The 10,618-nt window shown below is 42.9% G+C and overlaps 1 protein-coding gene across 1 annotated transcript in view; it reads right to left on the bottom strand.

Annotated features, from left to right (window-relative positions):
* Positions 1-10,228, bottom strand: part of chrd (chordin) — a gene marked incomplete at both ends in the record, with an annotated part of 49,027 nt that extends 38,799 nt beyond the window's left edge. Inside the window, 3 exons of the mRNA XM_083637206.1 lie at positions 1,945-2,071; positions 2,741-2,844; positions 10,072-10,228. Of these exons, the coding sequence (XP_083493332.1) occupies positions 1,945-2,071; positions 2,741-2,844; positions 10,072-10,228 (388 nt within the window). The remainder of the gene's footprint in view (positions 1-1,944; positions 2,072-2,740; positions 2,845-10,071) is intronic.
* Between the last annotated feature and the right edge of the window lie 390 nt (positions 10,229-10,618).

The raw sequence follows: 10,618 nt of genomic DNA, 5'->3' as shown, positions 1-10,618 counted from the left end.
TGTGTGTGTGTGTGTGTGTGTGTGTGTGTGTGTGTGTGTGTGTGTGTGTGTGTGTGTGTGTGTGTGTGTGTGTGTGTGTGTGTGTGTGTGTGTGTGTGTGTGTGTGTGTGTGTGTGTCTGTCTGTCTGTCTGTCTGTCTGTCGGTGTGTCTGTCTGTCTGTCTGTCTGTCTGCACACTCACACCGAGTAAACTGTATTGTTGAATGTAAAAAAAAAGCACTTCATGTGTGTATATATATATATATATTTTTTTTTTGTCATTTGTGTCCTAACGAATAATATTTACATGTCTGATGTCAATACAGTTCAAAATAAAAGAATTGAGAGTGAGTTATGCCTGAGATTGTGCCCTTTTACAAAAATGCTTTTTTCTCCCTTTTCTCTTCCCAGACAGGCTTTTTTGGTGAACATGGGGTGTATAAAAAGGGTTATAAGTAGAGTACAGAACATGCTAAAAGCTAACTTTCTTTTTGGGGATGAAAGTAGAGACTTAGATCTTCATTTCGAGGTATTGGACATCACTGTAGTCCTAGTACAGAATTTACTGTGGGTCTTGAAAGATGACCAAACATTATGGAAATACTTGGCCTGTGCCAAAAATGCCAGTCAGATATTGGCAGTGAATGAGTTAAGATGTGTTTACGCTCCACAGTATCAAATCTCACTACAATAATAAGGTGGCCGGCGGCGGTTCTGCACGGCACACAATTGGGCGGGCGAGCGAGCGAATCTGGCGAGCTACAGGCGAGTATGAGCAGCGTGCGAAATGAGCCTGTGAAGCAGGCGATATTTCTAGTCAGAATAAAAGTTTCTCACATGCGCAAAATAGCAAATCCAGCACTCGCATCATGCACTCGCTGACATTTTAACCCATTGATACCTGATGCAGCATTTGCGTGTATATCTCTCATTTGTGTGTGTATCCCTTTAAGACCGTGTAATGTGGTTCGCGGTCTTAAAGGGATATACACACAAATGCTGCATCAGGTATTAATGGGTTAAAAGACAGACCATAGCAGCTTTTTGGCAGCCGCCATGACAGTCGGTACAATACTCAAATGAGCGAGCGTGCGCAGAAACAGTATTAGCTGCGATGCCGTCGCGAGGTTAGTATAGATATTCCAACCATAGAAAGTCATCCGAATGAGTGTTTACATGATTTTTTTTTAAATAATCTTTGAACGGGTTATGACTAGGGATGGGCATCGAATTTCGAATTTTCGAATAATCGTTGTTATTATCAAGGTCGACTTTTATTATTGAAATTCGAAATTCGAAATTCGAAAAAAAAAAAAAAAAAAAAAAAAAAAAATTTAGTGAAATGTTGCATTGTCTCCCCTGATTCTAAGTATAGTCAAATCGCTTGGTTTGAGCAAGTAAAACAATTTTTATAAGCATTTTAAGCAAGGTTTATGGAAAAATGAATGGCGGATGAAATCCCATGAAGAGGGAGAGGGGGTGACTTTGGCACCCCTTTGGCACTCAGACCTGAGCCTACTAAATATTTAATGAACCACTCATGATTGTCAAAACTGTTTTTTATTTTCGAAAATGTCAATGTCATGTAACATGTTCTTTACTTCAGTGGTGCAATGCTTGTTTGAGCTAAAAATCCACAGCAGAAGCTTTTTATATTAATTAATAAAGCCGTAGACTTAGAATCAGGGGAGACAATGCAACATTTCACTCACAAAAAAAAAAAAAAAAAAAAAAAAAAATATATATATACATTTTTTTTTTTTTTTTACATTTTTTTTTTTTTTTTCGAATTTCGAATTAAATTTGAATTTGGCCAGCGAATTTCGAATAGTGTTTTTGCTAGAAATGCCCATCCCTAGTTATGACCCTTTCATAACCCGTTCAAAGATGTATATACCAGCCCTCTCAGACAGAATGATATTTCCTGGAGATGGGCCAGTTGATTGTGATGGAGGTGTTGGGTACCTTTGGGGCAGGTTTTGCAGCAGTGTCCAGGCAGCAGCATGGGCTCATCACAGTCCAGCTCTGGACAGTCCTGCTTGATGTTCTTACAGTTGACCCTCCCAAACACCTTGCCCCGCCGACCCTTCTGCTGCAAAACACCAAGCCAGGAGATGTTTCAGCATCTCACAAAAGCACCTTTTGACACGTTATCATGTTAGCAATTCAACAATTAATGACATATTAGCTTGCCGTCAATCAAATTTGTTATTTGACTTTATCACAGTATTCATTCATTTTCTACACTTCTTCAGTGATTCTCAAAGTAAAGCCCAGCGGGGCATCCAGGGGTCCACAGAAAATGTACAAACAGACCCCATTATGTGAGGTTTGTAGTAGCAAACACTGCAGGGCACTCTCTTTATGTGAGGTTTGTAGTAGCAAACACTGCATGGCACTCTCTTGTAAGTGAAAGAATAAATAAACTGTAAAATAGCAGTGGCCAAAAATGGGCACCCATTGGCCAAATGCGGTCACACGCTCTTTCATGTGGTTTCCTGTTTCGAAGCATTCCCTGCCAAAAGGCAGGTAATATGAAAGCATAAATGAAAAGCTAAATTAAATTTCGAGCAAAATGCTGCCCCAGATTTGGCCACCGTTACGGCAATTTGTTATTTCACTTAAAAACGAGCTAAGTCTCTCTGTCCGGGGCTCCTGTGCAGGTTTGGCTAGTTTCCGCTAGTTTATCCAGCTATTAGCCTACAGTACACAGTGAGTGAATGGGATAATCTGCCACCTGAGTAGTAGAGGGAAAACTTACAGGTTCACAGCAGCACTGGACACAGTGCATCACGCCAAAGGGCTCCCCCAGGTCCGGGTGCCATGTGTCCTCCAGAGAGTAGGAGCGACCTCCAAATGAACACCCTGTAACACAAACATCCAAATGAACACCCTGTAACACATATATCCTAATGAACACCCTGTAACACAAACATCCTAATGAACACCCTGTAACACATATATCCAAATGAACACCCTGTAACACAAACATCTTAATGAACACCCTGTAACACATATATCCAAATGAACACCCTGTAACACAAACATCCAAATGAACACCCTGTAACACATATATCCTAATGAACACCCTGTAACACATATATCCTAATGAACACCCTGTAACACAAACATCTTAATGAACACCCTGTAACACATATACAGTATCCAAATGAACACCCTGTAACACATATACAGTATCCAAATGAACACCCTGTAACACATATACAGTATCCAAATGAACACCCTGTAACACATATATCCTAATGAACACCCTGTAACACAAATATCCTAATGAACACCCTGTAACACAAATATCCTAATGAACACCCTGTAACACATATATCCTAATGAACACCCTGTAACACAAATATCCTAATGAACACCCTGTAACACAAACATCCAAATGAACACCCTGTAACACAAACATGGCTCACATGGTCACCTTGACAGGCAGATCCTAATCCACACTTTGTGCCACTTATCATCATTAAACATCATTGAGATCATAATTATGACAGGTGCATCAAACACGTTCTAATTATAGTCATTAAAATAAAAATGAATGGAAGTTGATGAGATATGAGGGGGGAAGTAAGATGTGAGTTGAGGATTCAATGTTCCCACACCTTCTCAAACATCAAATTCAAGCGCCTTTCAGGGACTTTCCAGGGCCAAATTCCCTGAAATGTAATGATCCATCAATACGACGTAGTTTGAGACATGGATCAAGGTTAATTACTGTTACAACACTGAGCGTGTTTATAATGACAACGAGCAGCTTTACAGAAGCTCACAGACAACAAGTCACAAGAGAGAGAGCGGCGTGAATGTGTGAACACTTCTCAACTGTGCTGTGTAAAAAAAAAAAATCAAAATAACTTAAATGTTCTATTCTTGTGTAAAATACATACACTCTCAATGGCCCATATCTATTTATGCACATTTTCAAAAAATGTCCAAGGCCTTGACCCCCCCCCCCCCCCCCCCCCCCCACCCCATTCACAAACTTTCATGTGAACCCTGGATTAACATGTCAGCTCAGTGGATTGACATGAACTAGTCCTCCAGGCCACTGTCTGTCTGTGAGAGACTGAAGGAGATGGCTTATGTTTGCATTGTGAACTTACTAAACGTTCCTCGTGCCCACAGGCCTACTAGCTGATTATGAGACTGAAACTGCAACTCTGAGGGTTAAATCCAGTCTTAGACCACAGGGCTAAATAATATGCAGACTGAACGCGTGTACCTATATGTTCAGACTTAACCTATTGATACCTGATGCAGCATTTGCGTGTATATCCCTCATTTGTGTGTGTATCCCTTTAAGACCGTGAACCGCGTCAATGCTGCATCAGGTATCAATGGGTTAAGAAATAAATCCTACTGTCAGGCATGTCAGAGGGAATTGAAAGGCATTGGCTGCCTCATGAGTTCTGGGGCTCAGCTTTGCATCCTGTCTCATTGACACAATGAAGGGGTGGGGCATGCATGACACAGTGAGGGGGCGGGGCATGCATGACACAATGAGGGGGCGGGGCATGCATGCATGACGGACATTCACTTTTCCACTCAATGACCATCAGAGTCCCAGAAAATCACACAATAAACGCCAAAACCTTATGAAAGGGAACTGTCAAAGTCATAACTTTTAGAGGGGTAATAAATACTATAGCATGGCATAGAAAAATACCGTAAAATATGATAAGATGAGTATAAACTCAGCATGGAAACACAAAAGTCCCTACATGAATGAATCCTATAATCTATTTTACTAGAAAGATTAACAATATTTCAGCTTTTAGCTCGATGATGTCACTAGGTTGACTGTACAGCACAGTAGTAAGGAGGATTTTGAACATTTTGATGAATCAAAACAACCACACAAGCCAAGTCAGAAACACAACAGCATAGCTGATATACTGAGATATAAAATACCAACAAGTAAAATAAAGTCACTTCCTATTGAGCACCACAGACACACTACTAGCCCCTGTTAAGGATGTTTCAGTGATTTTCTGGCTTTGAGCAGCTTAACCCATTGATACCTGATGCAGCATTTGTGTGTATATCCCTCATTTGTGTGTGTATCCCTTTAAGACCACGAACCGCGTGACGCGGTTCGCGGTCTTAAAGGGATACACACACACAAATGCTGCATCGGGTATCAATGGGTTAAAGAGGACATGAAACATTTGATAATATGACTCTAGTTCATTTCACCTCAGACTGGACAGGACAATGCTTTCAAGTCTGAAATTAACAGTACAGTACAGTACAGTACAGTACAGTACAGTACAGTACAGTACAGTACAGTACAGTAATAGAGTACAGGCTAGTTGAGTATTGTTAGTAAGTATTGTGAATTCTAACAGGCTCACAACATATGCTGTTGTGTTTCTGACTTGGATTGTGGTTGTTTTGATTCATCAAAATGTTCAAAATCCTTGCTACTGTACTGTACAGTCAACCTAGTGACATCATCTAGCAGCGCCCCTAGTGGGCAAAAAGCTGAAATGTTGTTCATCTTTCTAGCAAATCTATACATGTCAGACTTGAAAGCAGTGTCCTGTCTTGTCTGAAGTGAAATGCAAATTAACTAGGTTTTCAAAGTGGGAGGCGGGCCTCCCCAGAGGGCAGCTCCAAACAGTTTCAGGGGAGGCTCAGTGAATGGAAGTGAAAAAATATCACATTAGTTATCAAATAAAAGAATATCCTAAATGTGTGTGATATGGTTAAAGAGATAGCGCATGAGATTTTGTAGAATTTTCCCCAGTTTCCCAGAGGCAGAAACAAATAAATGCCTTCAGACAGACAGACAGACAGACAGACAGACAGACAGACAGACAGACAGACAGACAGACAGACAGACCCTTTTTAATGTATTTTCTGTAGTCTGACATGTGTCAAACAGCAAAATCAGGCTATTTTGTCCCAGTACCTATGGGATCTTCCAAGCTCTGTCTGAGGGGAGGCCCATAGTCTCAGACTTTGAAAACCTCTGAACTAGAGTCATATGATCAAATGTTTAACCCATTGATACCTGATGAAGCATTTGTGTGTGTATGCCTTTAAGACCGCGAACCGTGTGACGCGGCTCGCAGTCTTAAAGGGATACACACACAAATGAGGGATATACACGCAAATGCTGCATCAGGTATCAATGGGTTAAGCTACCTGGCCTATCATCAGCATGCAGTGTGTGTGTGTGTGTGTGTGTGTGTGTGTGTGTGTGTGTGTGTGTGTGTGTGTGTGTGTGTGTGTGTGTGTCAGTGCAAACTCCAAACGTGATGTTTCCCGTTGTCACGTTCACTCATGTTGATGGGTTGCCTTCGCACTGCTACCAACCTGGTTCACATTATTATTTCATTAACTCATTCACCGCCAAAGACGTCTTTGACGTGTTATCAGCAATGGCCTTCCCCGCCAAGGACGTGTTTGACGTGTTTTTGTTTTTATTGGTGCAGCGCCTGCAGCAAACACTTGCCCAGCCTGTCACACAGACACAGGTCCCTGCCTTCAAAGGGTAGCCGACAGCACGCGATCAAACACATACCGCAGCTGTTGTTTTGAAATTGAGCGAGAGGAAAAGCAGCAAAACGGGTAACGCTTCCTTGTGCAGACAGGAGACACTACATTGAAACGCCCTCGGCGCGCTGCACGAGCTGGAGTCGCCTTCCTCTGTGCCAGCCATGAGAAAACGGGAGAAAGTAATCAAGAGATGTGTTTGATCATCGGAGGAATGAGGAAATGATCGATCAGTTTGCGAGGGCGGTGAGGACGTGTTGAATAGCCGAGGGGAAAACGGGAACGATCAAATAGCAGAGTTGATATGACAGGGACGAGGACGAGGACCAGAACAAATCAAAAATAAACACAGGAACAGCTAGGCAGCAGCGGGCAGAAGGCACTCATAGCAGCCCGCTGTCCTTCTCAAGAGCCTGTTGGTTCATGAAATCGCTGGGCTGCGTGCCCTCCAGTGTTGCTCCTGGCCAATCCCAGCGCCACAGGGCGTGGTTATTGCTTATCCTATGTTGGGTTAGAAATCTAAAAGGGGGATCGTGTGTGTGTGTGTGTGTGTGTGTGTGTGTGTGTGTGTGTGTGTGTGTGTGTGTGTGTGTCTGTCTGTCTGTCTGTCTGTCTGTCTGTCGGTGTGTCTGTCTGTCTGTCTGTCTGTCTGTCTGCACACTCACACCGAGTAAACTGTATTGTTGAATGTAAAAAAAAAGCACTTCATGTGTGTATATATATATATATATATATATTTTTTTTTTGTCATTTGTGTCCTAACGAATAATATTTACATGTCTGATGTCAATACAGTTCAAAATAAAAGAATTGAGAGTGAGTTATGCCTGAGATTGTGCCCTTTTACAAAAATGCTTTTTTCTCCCTTTTCTCTTCCCAGACAGGCTTTTTTGGTGAACATGGGGTGTATAAAAAGGGTTATAAGTAGAGTACAGAACATGCTAAAAGCTAACTTTCTTTTTGGGGATGAAAGTAGAGACTTAGATCTTCATTTTGAGGTATTGGACATCACTGTAGTCCTAGTACAGAATTTACTGTGGGTCTTGAAAGATGACCAAACATTATGGAAATACTTGGCCTGTGCCAAAAATGCCAGTCAGATATTGGCAGTGAATGAGTTAAAGGGACTATAGACTTTCAACAGTCCAGTCGAGTCAAAGGGACTATAGACTTTCAACAGTCCAGTCGAGTTAAAGGGTCTATAGACCTGAGAGCTGCTTGCCTTTGGCTGGCCTTGTCTCACTAAAGAAATGCATCAGCTAAACGGAGCTTCTGACAGGCTACTCAGAGCAGGCAGCCATGATGCCTGTAATGGAAAATCAATTGATTACAGTTTCCAAAAGGATTAGACATTGGCGGTGAAGTTCACAGTGTTTTTACTCTAGTTTAGTTACCTTATAACAGTGGTTCTCAAACTTTTTCCACGTCAAGGACGCCTAAACTGACACAAATAGACCCTTTTCACAGGGGCCATTTTGTGTCAAAAAGGCAGAATAAACACAGGCGCAAGCAAAACACTAACTCATTGAATGCCATGGACGTCCTTCGACGTCCAATTAAATAGTGACGTAGAATGCCACGGACGTCCTTCGACGTCCAATGCGTTTTTTGACGGTGGGACGTCGATCAAAGCCTTCCGCAGCTCCTGTACAACTATAGTAGCTATTGGAGGTGTATAACCTATTTTACGGACTCATTAGGTGGCGACAGTGCTTGCTCGGTGCAGTCCAGATTAGAGACAGGTCCGAGAAACAGCCTAAAAGCCGTGGATCAAAGACAACCCGATGCATGCTCCCAGAGCCATTTGCTCTGTCGCGGGAGCTGACATTGGCTCCGAACAGGAGTCAATCCGCGCTCACAACTGAGCCCCTCTGTCCCTGTCTGTCTGTCTGTCTGTCTGTCTGTATAGTTTCTCCAACCGATTAGCAGCCAGGAAAGCAGCCCCTGACGCCAAACCATTCAGCAATCCGGGTTGGCTCTTCCCTGCTGTGGCGCTGAGAGCCGACAGCAGCACACAAACGCAGCACTCCGAAAATATAATGGTTGCGTGAGGCTGTGTGCAGTGTGGGGAGGAGTTTACGGGGGGAGGGGGGGGAGGGGGGTGGTGCACGCAGGGCATCACACAACAACTACGTCACTACATCAGAAAATATTATCTTCAGACTCAGTGAATGTGCTTGAAATGCTGCATTTCACAAAAGGCGGATTATCTCAGCTAATAATTTGAAAAGCCTGAAAACGCTGAAAACAACCTATCTTCTCCGGCTCATAACTAAAGAACGGAAAATGGTATCAATAAACTTTTTTTTGCTGATGATACAATAGAGCCAGCTCGTTCTTGTGCGTGTTCGGTGTTTACATAGTAATATCACACAATATTCTGTGGGCCTCGAGAAATCACTGAAAACGCTCTGAAAACTCTGGCACTGGGAGCATCCGTTCTCCAAAAGTGGCTGGCACTGAATGAGTTAATGAGGGTTTCCAAATTCCAATCATGGAAGTTTGAAACCCTCATTGGTGTTTTGCTTGCACCTGTGTTTACCCTGCCTTTTTGACACAAAATGGCCCCCGTGAGAAGGGTCTATTAGACCACAGACCCACATTTGATAATATTTTGTCCCAGGGTCCCCCCATCTGATAACATGTTTACTTTTAGATGTGTCATTGCAGAAACTCCAGAAAGTATGAAACCCATGACCAAAGTATATTCTGTCATTGTGTTACTTATGGATGGAATTATAGCAAAAATAAATGAACCCCCCTTTTTGCTGGGGACCCCCTGGAACCGCCTCAAAGACCCCTATAGGGGGCCCCAGACTCCACTTTGAGAACCACTGCCTTCTAAAAACCACAAGGAGCATGAGCATGCACATGGACCAAATGGCATGCGTTGTGGTTATGACTAAGATGTTTTCTGCACGTTTACATGAAGTAACGTCAGCTATAACCATAATAAGTCATAGCCATGACGGGCATTTGAAGGAAACTGGGAAAGGGACAAATCTATTGAGAATAAATGCCAGTAAAGCAGAGCAGTTAAGAGCACATTAGGCCAACTCAACATTAAAGTTTTCAAAGTGTAGCTTAGAAAACATTGTAAATTCTAACACCTAGCTAGCGTTAGCTTTTTTTTGTTTTTTTGTTTTGACCTATTTGTAGCTTGTAGCTTGTAGCCTAACTACTGAACCGTCTACAAAAGCCACCAGGCAGCATTCATTTCAATTTCAGCTTTGCTATAGTGCTTGTGGGAATTACTGGGAAACTACACCTAAAACTTGAAAACTTGAAAACTTGAAATGAATAGTGGTTGGTTTGTAGGCTATTAGGCTACTCGGCTACGTGCAGAATTGGAGAGTTGTTCCATCCAAACACTATAGGCCTTAATTCACAGTGTGTCTTGTGTCAAATATGAGAATGAACTTTGCCCAAGCCAAGAAGAGCAAGCTAGCTTAACGTTAACCGAGTGAATGTGGACAACGAGCACGTTTACCACAAATACGTTTGGAACATCAATGATGAAAACAGGTTTATAAGGAATAGAAAAACCCTGTGTGTGTTCGCTCTTACCTGCCAGGCCTTTGTGTGAGGGCAGCTCTCTCTCTGAGTGGATGGGCAGAGCGGGAGCCTTGAGGCGCGAGGCCGCTCCGGTACCGTGCAGCAGCCACGCGCAGCTCAACGCGCACATGCGCAGCAAGGAGCGCAGCAGCGCGCGGCGAGCCTGCATCACCACTTTCTCTCTTTCTCTCTTCTCAACAAAAAAATGTCCTCCTCCTCTCTCTTCTTGACTTTTCTCTCAACTAAAATATATTTCCCACACTGACGATAAAGGCTCTTTTTACGACGTCTACTGTCGACCTCAGCCAAGTGGTTATTATCCCCCAGCAACGAGTGAAAGTTCCGTCCTCGCGTCCACAAAGTGTCCCGCGGTGGTGATAGAGCCTAGTTTGAGAGTCCCTTTGCTTCTTTTAAATCATCCGAGTAGAGCAGACAGAACAGAACAGATAGGATAGGATACTACACTGTGTGTGTGTGTGTGTGTGTGTGTGAGTGTGTCTGTGTGCCTGCAGAGCCTCTCCTCTCCTCTCTGCGCCCCGTCTCTCTCTCTGCTTTATAG

This window comes from Poromitra crassiceps, assembly GCF_964638095.1.
Source record: "Poromitra crassiceps genome assembly, chromosome: 5".
Classification (NCBI taxonomy): Eukaryota; Metazoa; Chordata; class Actinopteri; order Beryciformes; family Melamphaidae; genus Poromitra; species Poromitra crassiceps.
This window is presented reverse-complemented; position numbering and strand designations above follow the sequence as displayed.